At 40.3% G+C, this 19,662-nt stretch overlaps 2 protein-coding genes across 3 annotated transcripts; both read left to right on the top strand.

The window, feature by feature from the left end:
• The first annotated feature begins 733 nt into the window (after positions 1-733).
• LOC133619724 (RING finger protein 223) lies at positions 734-4,811 on the top strand. Of its 2 annotated transcripts, XM_061980964.2 has the most exons (4): positions 734-894; positions 1,005-1,053; positions 3,515-4,036; positions 4,095-4,811. In XM_061980964.2, exons 3-4 carry the CDS (start codon positions 3,621-3,623, stop codon positions 4,327-4,329), a joined length of 651 nt encoding a protein of 216 aa, XP_061836948.2. In that variant the 5' UTR covers positions 734-894; positions 1,005-1,053; positions 3,515-3,620; the 3' UTR covers positions 4,330-4,811. The 2 variants fall into 2 exon arrangements, with proteins under 2 accessions (XP_061836948.2, XP_061836947.2); XM_061980963.2 differs by lacking the exon at positions 734-894 and having other exon boundaries at positions 901-1,053; positions 4,095-4,810.
• Positions 4,812-8,542: 3,731 nt separating this feature from the next.
• On the top strand, positions 8,543-15,113 carry LOC133619842 (uncharacterized). Its single transcript, XM_061981114.2, has 3 exons — positions 8,543-9,181; positions 9,263-9,402; positions 14,916-15,113. Exons 1-3 carry the CDS (start codon positions 8,869-8,871, stop codon positions 15,111-15,113), a joined length of 651 nt encoding a protein of 216 aa, XP_061837098.2. The 5' UTR covers positions 8,543-8,868.
• Positions 15,114-19,662: the final 4,549 nt, after the last annotated feature.

The following is a 19,662-nucleotide window of genomic DNA, read 5'->3' as shown; positions in this document are numbered from 1 at the left end:
ACCGGAAGTGACAAAACATTGAAAGGCAGACTCACATTTATATTTTATTAGCTAGTTTCAAAAGGATTTTTTTTTTTTAACACCAGTTACTCATTTAGCAGTTAAAACGAAATATGAATTATGCATGAAACTTGAGTAAATGACACAAACGTCCACAGGAAATCCTGCCCCACCCAAACCGGAAGTGTCTTTTATTGGCAGATTATCGTTTACTATGTTAGGGAGTTTCACTAAATATATATATATAAAACCTTTTATGTTAGGTAGTTACACTAAGTTATAAAAATGATTTACACAAGTTACTTCAATCAGTCAAGTCGAAATATGAATTATGAAACCTGAAGGAGATTCCAAACTTCAACAGGAAGTCCCGCCTCCACCTAAACCGGAAAAGAACTATAAATAAAACAATCAATTACAGACTATCATTTACATATTATGTTAGTAGTTGCACTAAGAAGAATACATTTTTTTTTACACACGTTACTTTCATCAGCAGTACATTTGAAATAGGAATTCTGTTTAAACCGGAAACGACCGATTTGAGCCAGCATTAAATCGAATGTTTCTATCTAGAATTATATATAGAAATATTTCCTTCACTAATTAAAATGTATTGTGATTATTTAGTGAGTTTATCATGTCCGTTGAATCAACGTTTAAAACTTGCTCAGCTGCTACACTAGCCAGCTAGGCTAGCTCACAGCTATGACACAGCGCCCCCTGCAGCACCGGAGTACAACAGGAGCTCAACTGGCAAAGATTGCGCTAAAAAGGCCAGAAAAGGAGCAAAAGTCTTGTTGTAATCATGTTGACTGACATCAGGTGCGCAGCAGGTGCACTCGTGCTTTGCTTTTCATCATTTAAATGACGTCAGGTGGAGACATCCGGCAGGTGAGGGCCAGACTGCCTTCAAAATATCACCATTTTAAATGTTTTTTCGCCGTGTGTAAGCATTTCATCTTCGCACGATTTGATCCATCGTCTTGTTCCACCCAACAAAGTGTTCGGCTCCATTCGGCGTGTGTGATTCTCTTCAGCGTCTTTGAAAAGGTGGGTTTTATTTGTAATGAAGGCAATGAAGTGCGCTATTAAGTCGGAGTTGATTCATTAAATGTTGTCCTTTCTCGGCCGCTTGTGCTAATTATTACCACGCACTTTAAAAATGGTTCAAGTTTGTTTTTGGTAGTCGAGCAGTTTCATCATTCTGAAAAGTCTTAAATAACTAAACCTTGATTTAGGTCTGGGTGTCCAAAGTGTGTCCCCGGGGCCAATTGTGGCCCGCAGCTTGTTGTTAACTCTGTAGAGGCTTCAACAGTGACTCCTATTAGCTGCATCTTCTAGTGATGGGTTGATGAGGCGTCATGAAGCGTTTCGACACATTGCAAAACTGTATTGATACTGTGTCGATACTGTGTCACTAAATACTGACATCTGCTGGACATTAAAAATCCCTACAGGCAACCTATGGACCGACTCAACTGACACTGATTTGATGCCCTAGTACAGGGGTCACCAACCTTTTTGAAACCAAAAACTACTTCTTGGGTACTGATTAATGCCAAGGGCTACCAGTTTGATACACACTTAAATAAATAAATATATTGTCATTTGTAAGTTACACGTAAGTGTGATTTAAACAAGAATAGCTAAATAAATACATTTATATATATAAAAAAATGGGTATTTCTGTCTGTCATTCCGTCGTACATTTTTTTTCCTTTTACGGAAGTTTTTTTTGTAGAGAATAAATGATGAAAAAAACACTTAATTGAACGGTTTAAAAGAGGAGAAAACACGAAAAAAATTAAAATAAAATTTTGAAACATAGTTTATCTTCAATTTCGACTCTTTATAATTCAAAATTCAACCGACAAAAAGAAGAGAAAAACTAGCTTATTTGAATCTTTTTGAAAAAATTTAAAAAATAATTTATGGAGCATCATTAGTCATTTTTCCTGATTAAGATAAATTTTAGAATTTTGATGACATGTTTTAAATTGGCTAAAATCCAATCTGCACTTTGTTAGAATATTTAACAAATTGGACCAAGCTATATTTCTAACAGACAAATCAGCATTTCTTCTAGATTTTCCAGAACAAAAATTTTAAAAGAAATTCAAAATACTTTGAAATAAGATTTAAATTTGATTCTACAGATTTTCTAGATTTGCCAGAATATTTTTTTTAAATTTTAATCATAGCAAGTTTGAAGAAATATTTCACAAATATTCTTCGTCGAAAAAACAGAAGCTAAAATATTTATTATTCTTTACAATAAAAAATAAATAAATTTACTTGAACATTGATTTAAATTGTCAGGAAAGAAGAGGAAGAAATTTAAAATGTAAAAAGGTATATTTGTTTAAAAATCCTAAAATCATTTTTAAGGTTGTATTTTTTCTCTAAAATTGTATTTCTAAAAGTAATAAGAAGCAAAGTAGAAAATAAATGAATTTATTTCAACAAGTGAAGACCCATCCATCCATCCATTTTCTACCGCTTATTCCAAGTGAAGACCAAGTCTTTAAAATATTTTCTTGGATTTTCAAATTCTATTTGAGTTTTGTCTCTTTTAGAATTAAAAATGTCGAGTCAAGCGAGACCAGCTTGCTAGTAAATAAATAACATTTAAAAAATAGAGGCAGCTCACTGGTAAGTGCTGCTCTTTGAGCTATTTTTAGAACAGGCCAGCGGGCGACTGATCTGGTCCTTACGGGCTACCTGGTGACCGCGGGCACCGCGTTGGTGACCCCTGCCCTAGTATATACAATAATATAAACCAAGTCATTGTATTTCATTTAGGATTATTTCATATCTTCATTTAAATAAAAATATATTTTTATCTTTTTTAGATACAGTCAATAAATAATGTGAACATGTATCATAACATGGAAATCTAAGAGAACGTGTTGTGGATGATTGTGGACTGGGAATTTTTTTAATTTTATTTTTTACACATTTTTATAAAAAAAAAAAAAAGTTTTTCCGACGTATTACATTTTAGACGATTTCTCTTCTTAGTTATTATTTCTCGGGCTGTAGAAAAGAGCCGCTCACAGGGCACAGAGGAGGCGACACAGTTGGCGTATCGGTCACGTGACCAAAACAGCTCATGATCGGTCACGTGACTTTCTAAAACCGACACAGGGTTTTGCTCTATGAGCTCGACGCATGCGCCGATGCATCGGTGTTGCCGGACCCATCACTAGCATCTTCTTTATCATCTTTAAAATCCTGACAAAAACAGTGACTCCTATTAACTGCATCTTCTTTATCGTCTTTAGAATCCTGACAAAAAAAGAGTGGTCTCTATTAAAGATTGATGAATGCTTTGTTGCATGAAAGAGGCTCCACACATTTAAGCCTTGGAGAAAATATGAATTATTTCTAACATTTTTCTGGGTCTCCAGCACCAAAGGGGAGGAGCCAAAAATATGCATATTGGTTTTGAAACCATCAAAATGCAGCGTTGCATCATGGGAGTGCTGTTCACCAATGTTTGTTCTTTTAGGCTGGCTGTCAAAAGTCCCACGCTGATGTGACAAGTGAACGTCTCGCCGGTGGATGTTGTTGAGCCGTTTGACTCCGCCCTCCTTTGTCCTTCCCCTCCCCCATCCATGAATCCTGGTACAGACCGTGTTGACCCCCAGCCCTGCACTCCCCCTCCACCGCCCCCCGCCGTGTCCGTCTTGTCACCAGACGTGCGCCCGTGCCCCCTCCCGCATGGCGAGGAGGCGGAGCTGGAGCTGGCGTGCTCTGTGTGCTACAGCCAGTTCAACAACGTGTTCCGCTGCCCCAAAGTGCTGACGTGCCGCCACACCTTCTGCCTGGAGTGTCTGGCCCGCATCAACGTCAAGTCCCTGCAGCCCGCCGCCATCCGCTGCCCGCTGTGTCGCCACCCCACGCCGCTGCCCGCCCTCGGCCTTCCCAGGCTGACCACCGACGCGGGCGTGTTGGCGTCGCTGCCGGCCGCCATGCAGCGTGTTTACAGCATCCGCTTCCAGCGCAGCAAGGGCAAGCTGCAGGTCAAAAGGTCAGTGGCGCGGCGGGAACGACGCCATGATGTCACTCGCGCTTATTTTTCCCTTCAGGTTGTCTGACGGTCAGCCGTGTTGGGGTGAGAGGTCGCTGGCTGCCAACCGCTCCCTGGACGTGGGCCTTCCCAGCCCCCTGGTGAGGGGCGGCGGTGGCGAGGAGGCGGTGGGCGGGGCTTTCTTCAGGCTGATGGGCCGGCCAGTGTGCCGCGCCCTGCTGCTGACGCTGGTGCTGATGATGACGGTGGTGCTGACGGCCGTGGTCGTCTTCTACCTCACGCACGCCCTCTAGCTCCGCCCACGCTCAACAAAACAGGGAAGTGTGTCAAATGTAAAAATTGTGTTTTAGAAAACATTTTAAATATTTTAATATTTGTACAAAATAAATGTTTTTTTTTTGTTTAAAAAGTGCGTCCTTGTAACATCCAGCAGGTGGCACTGCGCTGCCGACTAACACATTACGTCATAACCAGGTGTGTCCACGGGGGGGCAGAGCCTGACCCAACATGGCCCCCTGTGGACCTTTGCCACAAAGAGCCCTTAAATGATTGGTCAATAGTCCCTCACGTGACCACAGGGCGCCATGTTTGACACCTGTGGTGGTGGGCGGGGCCAAGGTCACTTTATTAGGAACACTACTCACTCATTCACACTTCATGGTGTCATTAAGTGCACTTATTGATGGTTTTCTTCTTCGAAAACAACACATTTTATACTTAATTTTAACATTTGGGGCTCACTTAAGTCTGAAAATGTTAAATCATTTTTGTTTCAAAGCTTAAATCCACTGACCTCAATTTAGTAAATAAAACTCTATTTCATCTCAAATATAACATTCATTTGGATTATTTAGTGTGTATATACATATATATCATTTTTAATTCATTAATTTAGCATGATGTCACCACATGACCATTGCTGGAGCAGTGAGCAGCAGAGGTGGCCACGCCCGGGAATCATTTTTGGTGATTTAACCCCCAATTCCAAGCCTTGATGCTGAGTGCCAAGCAGGGAGGTAATGGCTCCCATTTTTATAGTCTTTGGTATGACTAGTAGCTGAGATGGGCTCCAGCGACCCCGAAGGGATTAAGCGGTAGAAAATGGATGGATGGATGGACTCGGCCGGGGTTTGAACTCACAACCTCCCCATCTCAGGGCGGACACTCTGGTCCAACTTGGCTCTTTCAATGTTTTTGGTTGCTGACCCTTGAGCTCGCGGTCACCTAATAATAACCTCTCCACGCAGGAGAGGGGGGCAGAGCAGAAAAGAGACGGCAGATCAACTGGTCTAAAAAGGGGGTCTATTTAAAGGCTAGAGTATAGAAATGAGTTTTAAGATGGGACTTAAATGCTTCTACTGATAACTGTTCCTGCTAGAACATTCCAGAGCAATAGAAGACGCTCTATAGCCTGCAGACTTTTTCTGGGCTCTGGGAATCACTAATAAGTTCTCAAAACTTAGATTGCTACGCTACAGTCAGCAAGATAGGATAGCATTTCTTTGACTTTCAACGCTTCAATTTGGAGGTTAAATTCAGATTTATTTGTCGATTACAAGTTGTTGTTTTTTTGTGTTTGTTTTATGCCCTTCAGTCAAAGACACTTTCTTTTTTATGGTAAACACACAAAATATGCAAGAAATATTTCAAAGTGGAACTTTTGACGTGAAGTCATTGGAGCCTTAAATACGTCCATAATTCATAACATTATTTTAAATGTATATTATATTTTTAGCAATGACTGTTTCAAACTAATCCTTGGCCATCCAAAAGGTTCCCACTCATAAAAGTCTTCAAAATAATACTTTCAAAGCTTAAATCTGGAGATCAACTTCACATCTGTCGATTGTAAGTTTATTTTTTATGTTTGTTTCATGCTCTTGTCAAACAAAACCTTGGTTTTTTTTAATGTCAAAAACACCAAATATGCAATATTTTCCCCATAAAAATATTTCAAAGTGGAGTTTTTGATGTGAAGTCATGAAATTATTCATAACAGTGATTTTGATGCATTATTATTTTTGGAGCAATGCCAGTTTTAAAGAAAAAGTGTTTTCATCAATACATTTCACCACTTTTATTCCACTTTTTGTTTTTTTTAAATATTTTTAGCATGGCCCCACACACACACACACACACACACACACACTTGTATTTGTTACCTTCTTGAGACCTGATAAAAATGCCTCCCTCTTTAGGACCAGCCTATATATATATATATATGTATGTGTGGGAAAAAAATCACAAGACTATTTCATCTCTACAGGCCTGTTTCATGAGGGGTTCCCTCAATCATCAGGAGATTTTAATGGGAGCATTCGCATACCATGGTTTATATAGGGCACAGAGTGGGTGGGTACAGGCTGGCGTAGGGGCGTGGTGATTGGCTCATGTGTTACCTAGGAGGTGTTTCCGTCTGTGGCGGCATGCTGTTACAATTTCGCTGCGCTTGTTGAGGGATGACAGGTCTGGACGGTAAATAATAAACAGTTTCTCTTTCAAGCATAGGTTGCATCTTTTATTACCACTATTGTAAGGTGTGCTGGATGCAAGAATTTGCCATGTTATTGAATATTCAACATTATTGTCTTTGAGGTCCCAAATGTGTTTGCTGAGTTCTGTGGTATTCCGCAGGTTTTGGTTCCTGAAAGAAGCCTTGTGATTGTTCCATCTGGTTTTGAATTCTCCCTCGGTTAATCCTACATATGTGTCGGATGTGTTAATGTCCTTGCGTGTTACCTTAGATTGGTAGACAACTGATGTTTGTAAGCACCCCCCGTTGAGAGGGCAATCAGGTTTCTTTCGACAGTTACAGCCTTTGTTGGTTTTGGAGTCGCTCTGTCCGGGGGCCGACGGCTCATTTGCAATTGTTTTGTTGTGGTTTGAGATGATTTGTCGTATATTGTTCATGCAGCTGTAGCTCAATTTAATGTTGTTCTTGTTGAATACTTTTCTTAGGGTGTTGTCTTTGGGAAAGTGTTTGTCAATCAGACTGAGGAATTTGTGGCCAATGTTAGTTGAGACGTTTTTGCTGTATGGGGGGTTGTACCAGATGATGTCGTTTCGTTTTCTGTTCTTTTTTGGCTGGTTTCCTGGCGTGGGTTCATAGGTGAGGGTGAAATTGTATCCGCTTTCATCAAGGGCTTTTTGGTACGGGGGGGTTGCTTGGTCAAATTCAGCTTTGCTAGATGACAGCATCGATGGCCTTTTATTGATTCCGGTAGGTATTCTTTTCGTGGTGGTGGGTGGGTGGTTGCTGTCATGGTGCACGTATTGGAGTGTTGTGTTGGGTTTCGTGAATGGTTGGTAGCTGTTATTTCTCAGGTTGAAAGTGACGTCAAGGAAGTTGACGGTTTGCTTGTTGGCTTCAATCGTGATCCGTAGGCCGTTATCTTTGAAAATTTGGCATATGCGCTTCTTGGTATTCTCGCTGCTCCTTGGCGAGGCGCGACACACTGCCAGTCCGTCATCATATATATATATATATATATATATATATATAAATAAGTGTATTTACAACATTAATAATATATACATACTATGCAAAAATAAAAAATGTTTGTTGTGAAAAATGAGTTGGAATTTCACAAGAAAAAGGTCACAATATCACAAGAAAAACTTAGAATGTTGGCAGTATTATAATAAAAGTCGTCATTTTACTCAACGCAAGTCAAACTTTTACAAGAAAAACTGAACATTTGTGCAATTTTATGAAGAGTCGTAATTTTACTCGACAAAAGTCACAAATTTTATAAGAAAATTACATTTTGGCAATATGTTAATCGGAATTTTACTTAGCAAAATTAGGACAAAAGTCATAATTGTACTCAAAAAATGTCACTATTTTACAGGAACAAAAAAAAAAAAATTGGCAATATTGTGATGAAATTCAGAATTTTCTAGGACAAATGTCACCATTTGGCATTAAAAAGTTATAATTCTACATAAAGTAATTTCACATAAAAAGTTTATAATTTTCCAGGAAAATATTGCAATATATTACAGAAACAGAATATGAGAAATTGTTCCTAATTTTATAATAAAAAAGTCGACACATTGTGAGAAAAAAACTGCTTTTAGTCAATTGATTTTTATTTTTTGTTTGTAATAGTTTTTTAATCTTCATTATTTACTTCAAGTTATGACAGTATGTCTCTATATATATTTATTTTTTAAATTATTTTAGCCAAAGAGGGCGCATTTCAATTTCTTACACACACTTGTTATTTCATATGTTGACCAGAGGGGGAGCACTTTTAAAAGCGACACACAGTCAATGTGAAAAATCTGTCCTTTTTGGGAGCACCCTCATGTTGATGGATATCACCACCAATGAGACTTTGTCTATTTATGTCATCACTTGTTCACGCCTCCTCTTATGGAAGATACTTTTCCTTCTTCATGTCTCAAGAAGGGTAGGAATACAAGAACACACACACACACACACACACACTGTCAGTGTTTTGTCCCTACTTGAAGTTGAATATTTCCAATCAATGTCAGGGAAGCAACCATCACAACAAATGATAACAAGCACTGGAGGTCAAAGGTGACGCTGAGGTTCCTGTGTTCTCCATCCAGAGCTTTTCTTCCGGCCGCGCACGCTATAACGGCGTGGCCCGGGGCTGGCGGCGGCGTGTTTTCTTTGGTCTGACTTTCATCCTGACGCCTGAACACATCACCGCAGCTAATTCCCTCCTGGCACGTGACCCCAGCTGCGGGCGCGAGGTGTTTGCGGCTCAGGGCGTGGACGTGTAAAAATAAAACGCCCGGCAGGTGTGCGAGTGTGGGAGGCCAGGAAAGGAAACAAGGAATCAAGGAAAACAAAAATAATGCTGGGAGGAGTGGGCGTGGCCCAGGTGAGCAGAGGTCAGCAGGCCACACCCCCTGCGTTATTTAAGAGGCGAGAGGAGCAGCAGGTGAGGGAGAACATCATCATCATCATCATCATCATCATCATGACCACCTGCTGCACCTGCACGCTGGCCCCGCCCCCTCCCCGCCGTCGCTGCCGCGTCTTGTACCCCCCCTCGCGGTGCCGCACGCGGCCCCCCCTGACGGAGGCCCCCGACCGGGCGGCGCGCTGGCTCCTCCTCCTCAGCGCGCTGCTCCTGCTGCAGATCTACACGGAGGACACCTGCGCAGGTGAGTGCTGCGCGCGCCGCCGCGTGAGCGCGCCTGCTGGGCCGATGCTAACGTTTGTGCGTTTTTCTCTCCTTGGCGAAGACGACGACGCGGAGGACGCGCCGGCTGTGGAGCGCGACGCCAAGGGGGAGGAGCTTTGGAGGGTCCAAGTGGTGGGCGGAGCTTCAGAGCCGCTCGTTGGACTGACCACACCTGGAGTGGGCGGGGCTGCAGAAGCACCTGTGTGACGTGACTTTGACCCTTCAAGTGTTTCTGACATCTTGTGTAAAAATGTACTTAAATATATTTATATATAAAAAGTGTATATTATGAATAAATATGTCGTACCTTCATTATTTGTCATGAAGAATATTACAACAAGGAACAATACATGAATAATAATCATGTTAGCAACTCTTCAATTCAATTGTTCATCTTCATTATCAACATTTATTGTAAATATTGATATCAATTATTTAAGTGACATAATATCATTGAATATGTGTTATTTAATATGTATATATTGTTTGTTTTTTAATGTATTATTCAAGATATATAATAAATACCCTGCATGACATAATACAATAAACACAAATAATCCTATTAGCACAAATAATTGTGATTTAAAAAATATTTTCAAAAATTAAAAAAATGATAAACTCTAAACGGCTCAAGTGAAAATGAAATTGATTATCTTAATTAATCTATCATTGGGACATATATTTAGATAATACATACATTAGACAATACATAATATCCATCCATTTTCTACCGCTTGTCCTTTTTGGGGTCACAGCGGGTGCTGGAGCCTATCTCAGCTGCATTGGGGCGGAAGGCGGGGTACACCCTGGACAAGTCACCACCTCATCACAGGGCCGACACAGATAGACAACATTCACACTCACATTCACACACTAGGCATATATATTATTTCTATTTTTGCATAATATATAAATAATTGCATACATGCAACATCGTGTGTTATTTAGTATTTTTATACTATTTACTTATTGTTGTATTTATTATTCAAAATATATAATAAATACATGACATAATACCATAAATAAATACTAACCATGTTACCGTAATTAATTGTGATTTAAAAAATGTTTTTTTTTTAAAACTTAAGAAATGATACACTTTAAAGTGCTACAATCGCAAATTAAATTGTTTATCTTTATTCATTTATTAATATCAAATATATTTAGTTAATAAATACACATGACATATCATCTATGACAATTATGTATTCATTTAGATATTTAAAAAAAAAAATTTTTAGAATTCAAAATATACAAATAATAATTACATAATGTAGTTTAATATTTATATATTATTTGTTTTATTTATTATTCAAAATATATAATAAATACCAAATGACTTGTTCAATATTTGTATATTATTATTACTTGTTTATTATGTTTTGTTTTTACTGTTTAATCAACACACACACACACTCACACACACGCACACACACACACACACACACACACACACACACACACACACACACACACACACACACACACACACACACACACACACACACACACACTCACACACACGCACACACACACACACACACACACACACACACACACACACACACACACACACACACAGAGTTATACAAAATAATGATAGATATTATCTATAACCCTTGATGTGAGAACATAAAGTGTACAAAGTGCACAATGCCGAAAAAAGAAAAGAAAGTGGGCGGGGCCTAACTGTACCTCAGGTATGTTACCTGAGAGAGCAAGGAGGTAATCCCTCATTCGCCCAAGGGCACGCACAGACACACACGCACACACACACACACACACACACACACACACACACACACACACACACACACACACACACACACACACACACACACACACGTAGAAACATGTCTGCCTTAGTTCAGATGATTGGGTGCAGGGCCGGCCCGTGGCATAGGCCGTATAGGCAAATGCTAAGGGCGCCGTCCATCAGGGGGCGCCACGCCAGTGCCACAAATGTTGGAGAAAAAAAGAAAGAAAAAAAAAAAGTTGGTACTATTATTTCTAAATACAAAAAATAATCCCACGTTAATTAAAATGCAAAGTAAAGCCTATTTAATAGAAATATTATTTGTTACAACATTACGCCCCCCCCCTCCCCCGCATGGTGCGCCCCCTCCCTTCCCGTATCATGACTCTTTTTGGACGTCACCACATCAAAAAATCAACACAAGATGTCAAAACGGCCAAAACTGTCAGGTGCCCAGGGAAGAAAAAAGAGAAAAGAAGAGGAGGAGAAACGAGAAAAGACAGAGGTAGCAGGTAGGTAACGTTAGCCTACATGAAATTATTTGTCTGTCACAGAATGTGATAGTAGCTGGCTTTTTAGCATTAAGCTAATGTTACATGATTCGGCAATTGCTAATCAATAAATAGCTAGTTCTGTTTTAACGTCGGGTTAATATTGTGGAGGGGGCTAAATTGTTATGGAAAATAATAATATAACGTTAGGTAATTACTGTACTCCCACCTTACATTCCTCAGGGACATTTGTATTAGATCTTTTAAGCAGGTGTTTTTTGTTTACATTGTTATTGCCTTCTGGTTAGCTAATGTTTGCCCTGCAGGTAATAGTCACTTTTCCACCCCTTTATATATTAGGTATAGTTGTAAGTAAAAAAAAAAAGGTCAAAGACAAAGCTATTCAGTTTCTTGTGAGTATATACACTTCACTGCCGATGTGGGGGGGCGCCACCTAAAATCTTGCCTAGGGCGCCAGATTGGTTAGACTCATCGTCTCCAACACTGTAAAAAAAAAATCCTATTTTTATGGTTAATTTACTCTAAATTTCTACTGTAATTTTTCTATTTTTTTTAAATAGTTTATAAAACTGTAGAATTGAAGACATTATCTGCAAATAAACAATCTGCCTGTTATTTGAAGTAATATGGCAGTAATGACAAATTATGTATATTTCTATTTTTTTTTACAGAAAAATACCAAATTAATTATACACAGCATTTTCTGTTTTCTTAAATTACTTTCAAATTCATGTAAAATTACAGTAATTGTCTTTCATTAAATATATAGCTTGTATATATTATATTATATATACTATATATATACTATATATATATATATAACCCAAGCCAGATACCTGACATCTTTTCCTGGATGCTAGTTCATTAATGTCAGGGCTCAGGCTTTGAGCTGAGGCAACCTTCATTATCCAACCAAGGTGTTCATCAGTCATTATATCTTGTAGTCCACCCGGACCACAGTCTTGGGGGCGTGCTTTAAAGGCACTGCGTTTATCGTCCTCCACAAGCTGACGTCACGTCCGCTTTTCATCCATTCCAACATCATTCAGACCCAGTCACAAGATATGTGCGGCTTCTGTACGCACACACGTGAATGCAAGGCATACTTGATCAACGGCGATACAGGTTACACTGAGGGTGTCATTATAAAAAACTTGAACACTGTTGCAAATATGCGCCACACTGTGAATCCACACCAAACAAGAATGACAAACACATTTCGGGAGAACATCCGCACTGTAACACAACATAAACACAACAAAACAAATACCCAGAACCCTTTGCAGCACTAACTCTTCCGGGACGCTACAAGGTGTGTGTGTGTGTGTGGGGAGGTTTGGTGGTAGCTGTTGGAATAATTGTTTGTAAGTTATCACAAAAGAAACGTTGTATTATGAATGCTGTCTTTCGAGGCCTAACAAGAGGAAGAATGCTCGTGAAACGCCACTGTGATTTCAACACGGACAGATGGCAGGATCTGCTCAACTTCCAGAGGAACTCTCTTTGAAGTGTTAAACGAACTCTCTCTGAAGTATTTCACAAACTCTCTTCCAACTATTTGGTAACCGAGGTCAACGCTATTTACGACCCGCTGCCCTCTTGAAGTCGCTGTGGTCAGGAGACGGGAGGGGTTATCCATTGTCCTCCAACACCTGCCCCAGCAGGATCCAGGAAGAGCCCAAGCCCGAGAAATCCTCTTCTTGGTTTTCAAAGCGACCGAAAACAATGACTGTTTTACATACTTCCCATTCCTGCTGTGACATGTGTTGGTGCGTGAACATTGAACATCTGAATAAAAGAGGAGACGAAAACCTTCTTGGTCAGAGCGTGGTGCAGGACTGGACAGAGAGTGCAGTGGCCATGTCTCTCCTCAATATTGAGTCCAAATTGAATTCTGTCTCTGTTTGATTCCTTGCCTTTTGTCTTGTTTAATAGATGTCCTCAGTGTTTGAACGTGACAGTAGCGGGGGTGTATTTTGTACCACCAAAACCTCCCCACATCCACACACACCTTGTAGCGTCCCGGAAGAGTTAGTGCTGCAAAGGGTTCTGGGTATTTGTTCAGTTGTGTTTATGTTGTGTTACTGTGCGGTTGTTCTCCCGAAATGTGTTTGTCATTCTTGTTTGGTGTGGATTCACAGTGTGGCGCATATTTGTAACAGTGTTAAAGTTGTTTATAATGACACCCTCAGTGTAACCTGTATCGCTGTTGATCAAGTATGCTTGGCATTCACTTGTGTGTGCGTACAGAAGCTGCACATATTATGTGACTGGGCAAGCACTCGTGGAACTGCCAGCATGGTCACTTCTTTAAAGGTGTTTGATCGTAATCATTTAGTAAAAATATGTCAAATAAAGATCTTTTTCCGCAAAACGTTCCATGAAATGTTTGTAAATATAATGTTTTTGATCATGATTTGGTTTTCAATGTTTTACTTTCATTTGATGGTTTTGGTTTGTCACAAGTATCTGCCAGTAGATGACCGATTTTTTTACAGAAGTCTTTTTTTACACTGAAGTCTGCAGTTTTGAGGCCTGCTTTGTCGCCATGACAACGTGATCCTCCCCAACACGCCAGCACAGGTGAGGAGGGACGGGCGTTGTTGGTGGGCGCCACATTCCATTCCATACATGAGAAGCTGCTGACTCAGCTGTCAGTCACCCGCCAAACATTCCTGACATTCCAGACTACTTTTAGCTCCAATAGCCTCCATTCACACGCTACCTGGGAAGCCCCGCCCACTTTGCTTCTTCTAATAGCCTCCATTCACACGCTTCTTGGGAAGCCCCGCCCACTTTGGAATGTACCTGATGTCACTTTGACTTCACTTTAAACTTCTCATGTGACCGCAGGTCTGGGCCACGGCAAGAGTTTCTACCTTCAAATTTAAAAAGAGCTGAGTGACTAAACACCTGCGCAGTGGCCTAGTGGTTAGAGTGAGATGGCTAGGTTGTGAGTTCAAACCCCGGCCGAGTCATACCAAATACTATAAAAATGGGAGCCATTACCTCCCTGCTTGGCACTCAGCATCAAGGCTTGGAATTGGGGGTTAAATCAACAGAAATTATTCCCAGGCGCGGCCACTGCTGCTGCTCACTGCTCCCTTCACCTCCCAGGGGGTGATCAAGGGGATGGGTCAAATGCAGAGGACAATCTCACCACTGTGACTATCATTGCTACTTTGACTTCACTTTAACTTCACTTTAACTTCACTTTAACTTCACTTTAAACTTCACTTTGACTTCACTCTGACTTCACTTTAACTTCACTTTGACTTCACTTTGACTTCACTTTAAACTTCACTTTGACTTCACTTTAAACTTCACTTTGACTTCACTTTAAACTTCACTTTAACTTCACTTTGACTTCACTTTGACTTCACTTTAAACTTCACTTTAAATTTCACTTTGACTTCACTTTGACCTCCTACTGTGTGTTCCTGCAGGGAAGGTCCCGCCCCCTTCCTGTGATTGGTCAGGGTCCGGCCAATGGGACTTCTCTGGGGCTTTCCTGGGTCAGAGTGAGTCCAGAGGTTCCAGGAAGAGGCTTTAGCTCCGCCCACAGGCCGGTGGGAGGAGTCACAGCATCCTACCACCTCCTGCTGGACCAATCAGAAGCACATGAAGAAATACAACACAACTAACACCTTCATGTGTGTAGTGTTGTGTTCTCTCACATACTGTTGTGTTGTGTTGTGTTCTCTCACATACTGTTGTGTTGTGTTGTGTTGTGTTCTCTCACATACTGTTGTGTTGTGTTGTATTGTATTCTCTCATATACTGTTGTGTTGTGTTGTATTGTATTCTCTCATATACTGTTGTGTTGTGTTCTCTCACATACTGTTGTGTTGTGTTGTGTTGTGTTCTCTCACATACTGTTGTGTTGTGTTGTATTGTATTCTCTCATATACTGTTGTGTTGTGTTGTGTTCTCTCACATACTGTTGTGTTGTGTTCTCTCATATACTGTTGTGTTGTGTTGTATTGTGTTCTCTCATATACTGTTGTGTTGTGTTGTGTTCTCTCACATACTGTTGTGTTGTGTTGTGTTCTCTCATATACTGTTGTGTTGTGTTCTCTCACATACTGTTGTGTTGTGTTGTGTTCTCTCACATATGGTTGTGTTGTGTTGTGTTCTCTCACATACTGTTGTGTTGTGTTGTGTTGTGTTGTGTTCTCTCACATACTGTTGTGTTGTGTTCTCTCACATACTGTTGTGTTGTGTTGTGTTCTCTCACATACTGTTGTGTTGTGTTGTGTTGTGTTCTTTCACATACTGTTGTGTTGTGTTGTGTTTTCTCATATACTGTTGTGTTGTGTTCTCTCATATAGTGTTATGTTGTGTTCTCTCCTATAGTGTTGTGTTGTGTTTTCTCATATAGTGTTGTGTTGTGTTCTCTCATATAGTGTTGTGTTGTGTTCTCTCATATAGTGATGTGTTGTGTTCTCTCATATAGTGTTGTGTTGTGTTCTCTCATAGAGTGTTGTGTTGTGTTCTCTCATGTAGTGTTGTGTTGTGTTCTCTCATATAGTGTTGTGTTGTGTTCTCTCATGTAATGTTGTGTTGTGTTCTCTCATGTGTTGTGTTTTCTCATATACTGTTGTGTTGTGTTCTCCCATATAGTGATGTGTTGTGTTCTCTCACATGCTGTTGTGTTGTGTTCTCTCATATAGTGTTGTGTTGTGTTCTCTCTCATACTGTTGTGTTGTGTTCTCTCATATAGTGTTGTGTTCTCCCATATAGTGATGTGTTGTGTTCTCCCATATAGTGATGTGTTCTCTCACATACTGTTGTGTTGTGTTCTCTCATATAGTGTTGTGTTGTGTTCTCTCATATAGTGTTGTGTTGTGTTCTCTCATATAGTGTTGTGTTGTGTTCTCTCATATAGTGTTGTGTTGTGTTCTCTCATATAGTGTTGTGTTGTGTTCTCTCATATACTGTTGTGTTGTGTTGTGTTGTGTTCTCTCACATACTGTTGTGTTGTGTTGTATTGTATTCTCTCATATACTGTTGTGTTGTGTTGTGTTCTCTCACATACTGTTGTGTTGTGTTCTCTCATATACTGTTGTGTTGTGTTGTATTGTGTTCTCTCATATACTGTTGTGTTGTGTTGTGTTCTCTCACATACTGTTGTGTTGTGTTGTGTTCTCTCATATACTGTTGTGTTGTGTTCTCTCACATACTGTTGTGTTGTGTTGTGTTCTCTCACATATGGTTGTGTTGTGTTGTGTTCTCTCACATACTGTTGTGTTGTGTTGTGTTGTGTTGTGTTCTCTCACATACTGTTGTGTTGTGTTCTCTCACATACTGTTGTGTTGTGTTGTGTTCTCTCACATACTGTTGTGTTGTGTTGTGTTGTGTTCTTTCACATACTGTTGTGTTGTGTTGTGTTTTCTCATATACTGTTGTGTTGTGTTCTCTCATATAGTGTTATGTTGTGTTCTCTCCTATAGTGTTGTGTTGTGTTTTCTCATATACTGTTGTGTTGTGTTCTCTCATATAGTGTTGTGTTGTGTTCTCTCATATAGTGATGTGTTGTGTTCTCTCATATAGTGTTGTGTTGTGTTCTCTCATATAGTGTTGTGTTGTGTTCTCTCATATAGTGTTGTGTTGTGTTCTCTCATATAGTGATGTGTTGTGTTCTCTCATATAGTGTTGTGTTGTGTTCTCTCATAGAGTGTTGTGTTGTGTTCTCTCATGTAGTGTTGTGTTGTGTTCTCTCATATAGTGTTGTGTTGTGTTCACTCATAAAGTGTTGTGTTGTGTTCTCTCATGTGTTGTGTTTTCTCATATACTGTTGTGTTGTGTTCTCCCATATAGTGATGTGTTGTGTTCTCTCACATGCTGTTGTGTTGTGTTCTCTCATATAGTGTTGTGTTGTGTTCTCTCTCATACTGTTGTGTTGTGTTCTCTCATATAGTGTTGTGTTCTCCCATATAGTGATGTGTTGTGTTCTCCCATATAGTGATGTGTTCTCTCACATACTGTTGTGTTGTGTTCTCTCATATAGTGTTGTGTTGTGTTCTCTCATATAGTGTTGTGTTGTGTTCTCTCATATAGTGTTGTGTTGTGTTCTCTCATATAGTGTTGTGTTGTGTTCTCTCATATAGTGTTGTGTAGTGTTATGTCCTGTTGTGTTCCCTCATAATGTGTTGTATAGTGTTGTGTCATGTAGAGATGGGTCATGTTGTGTCTGTCGTCTAGTGCTTTGTCATGTTGTGTTGTGTGGTGTCATATAGTGTAGTGTAGTGTAGTGTAGTGTAGTGTAGTGTAGTGTAGTGTTGTGTGGTGTAGTGTAGTGTAGTGTCATGTGGTGTTTAGTTGTTTGTGCAGAATTCCCACAGGAGCCAGGATGCTGGTTGCTATGGAAACATTAGACAAACAGGAAGTGAATATGTTTCCTGTACAAACAGGAAACAGTTCAACATGTGACCAAGCTGTGGGCGGGGCCTTGGTGCGTGTGACCTCGCTCGGAAGGTCAGCACCTGCTGGACGACACCCGGATCTGCACGTAGGCCCGTTCCCATGGCAACCAGCCAGCACTGCCAATCAAAAGGCGCTTTGATACCACACAGCCCTGACCCACATGGCCCCGTCGCCATGACGACCATCTGGTGAAGACAGCAAGTTTAGTTTTCACAGCCACGCCACCTGATGCTGCTGCTGCGTGTCGCACTACACACACACACACACACACACACATACACACACACACACACACACACACACACACACACACACACACACACACACACACACACACACACTATACACACAATACACACACGCACACAATACACACACATACAGACACACTACACACACACACGCACAGACACACTATACACACACACACACACACACCCACACACACACACACACGCACTATACACACAATACACACACGCACACAATACACACACATACAGACACACTACACACACACACGCACAGACACACTATACACACACACACACACGCACAATCACACAATACACACATGCACACAATACACACACATACAGACACACTACACACACACACGCACAGACACACTATACACACACACATGCACAATCACACAATACACACACACGCACAGACACACTACACACACCCACACACACACACACTGACACACTACACACACACACGCAGTAACACACTACACACACACACAGTAACACACTACGCAGAGTCAGTAACACACTACACACACCACAGTAACACACTACACAGAGTCAGTGACACACTACACACACACACACAGTAGCACACTACACAGAGTGAGTGACACACTAACACAACATTTCCCGCCATGGAAAAGTTGCTGCCTTCATTTACAGTCAGAGAGGAAAAAGGACACGACTCTCACTCTGACCTCAAACTGCTGACGAGTGGATTGTTTCCTGCAAACAAACCTTGGAAAAGACCAGAAGGGAGACTCTCCAGGTGATGACATCATCCATAAGACCACCAGGTGATGACATCATCCATAAGACCACCAGGTGATGACATCATCCAGCGTCACATCCTCTCACTGTGTCATCATCATCAAACTTCTGCTTTTTAACAACTTCACATTTTACTGCAACAACTCTGTGTTGCAAACCAAAAGACATGAACACATGACTACAATACTCACCTGGTCATACATTCAAACATACATCAACACATGAATACAACATTCACCTGGTCATACATTAAAACATACATCAACACATGAATACAACATTCACCTGGTCATACATTCAAACATACATCAACACATGAATACAACATTCACCTGGTCATACATTAAAACATACATCAACACATGAATACAACATTCACCTGGTCATACATTCAAACATACATCAACACATGAATACAACATTCACCTGGTCATACATTCAAACATACATCAACACATGAATACAACATTCACCTGGTCATACATTCAAACATACATCAACACATGAATACAACATTCACCTGGTCATACATTCAAACATACATCAACACATGAATACAACATTCACCTGGTCATACATTCAAACATACATCAACACATGAATACAACATTCACCTGGTCATACATTCAAACATACATCAACACATGAATACAACATTCACCTGGTCATACATTAAAACATACATCAACACATGAATACAACATTCACCTGGTCATACATTCAAACATACATCAACACA

The sequence above is a fragment of the Nerophis lumbriciformis genome, linkage group LG20 (genome assembly GCF_033978685.3).
Source record: "Nerophis lumbriciformis linkage group LG20, RoL_Nlum_v2.1, whole genome shotgun sequence".
Classification (NCBI taxonomy): domain Eukaryota; kingdom Metazoa; phylum Chordata; class Actinopteri; order Syngnathiformes; family Syngnathidae; genus Nerophis; species Nerophis lumbriciformis.
The sequence above is the reverse complement of the archived record's forward strand: the minus strand, read 5'-3'. Positions and strand labels throughout refer to the sequence as shown.

What these genes read in the sequence shown, in the direction of transcription:
- LOC133619724 (XM_061980964.2), top strand. Translation starts at nt 3,621, where the DNA reads ATGAATCCTGGTACAGACCGTGTTGACCCCCAGCCCTGCACTCCCCCT. An exon ending in GGCAAGCTGCAGGTCAAAAG is followed by an intron (nt 4,037 to 4,094) that starts GTCAGTGGCGCG and finishes TTTTCCCTTCAG; the next exon opens with GTTGTCTGACGGTCAGCCGT.
- LOC133619842 (XM_061981114.2), top strand. Translation starts at nt 8,869, where the DNA reads ATGCTGGGAGGAGTGGGCGTGGCCCAGGTGAGCAGAGGTCAGCAGGCC. An exon ending in CACGGAGGACACCTGCGCAG is followed by an intron (nt 9,182 to 9,262) that starts GTGAGTGCTGCG and finishes TCCTTGGCGAAG; the next exon opens with ACGACGACGCGGAGGACGCG. An exon ending in GCGGGGCTGCAGAAGCACCT is followed by an intron (nt 9,403 to 14,915) that starts GTGTGACGTGAC and finishes GTGTTCCTGCAG; the next exon opens with GGAAGGTCCCGCCCCCTTCC.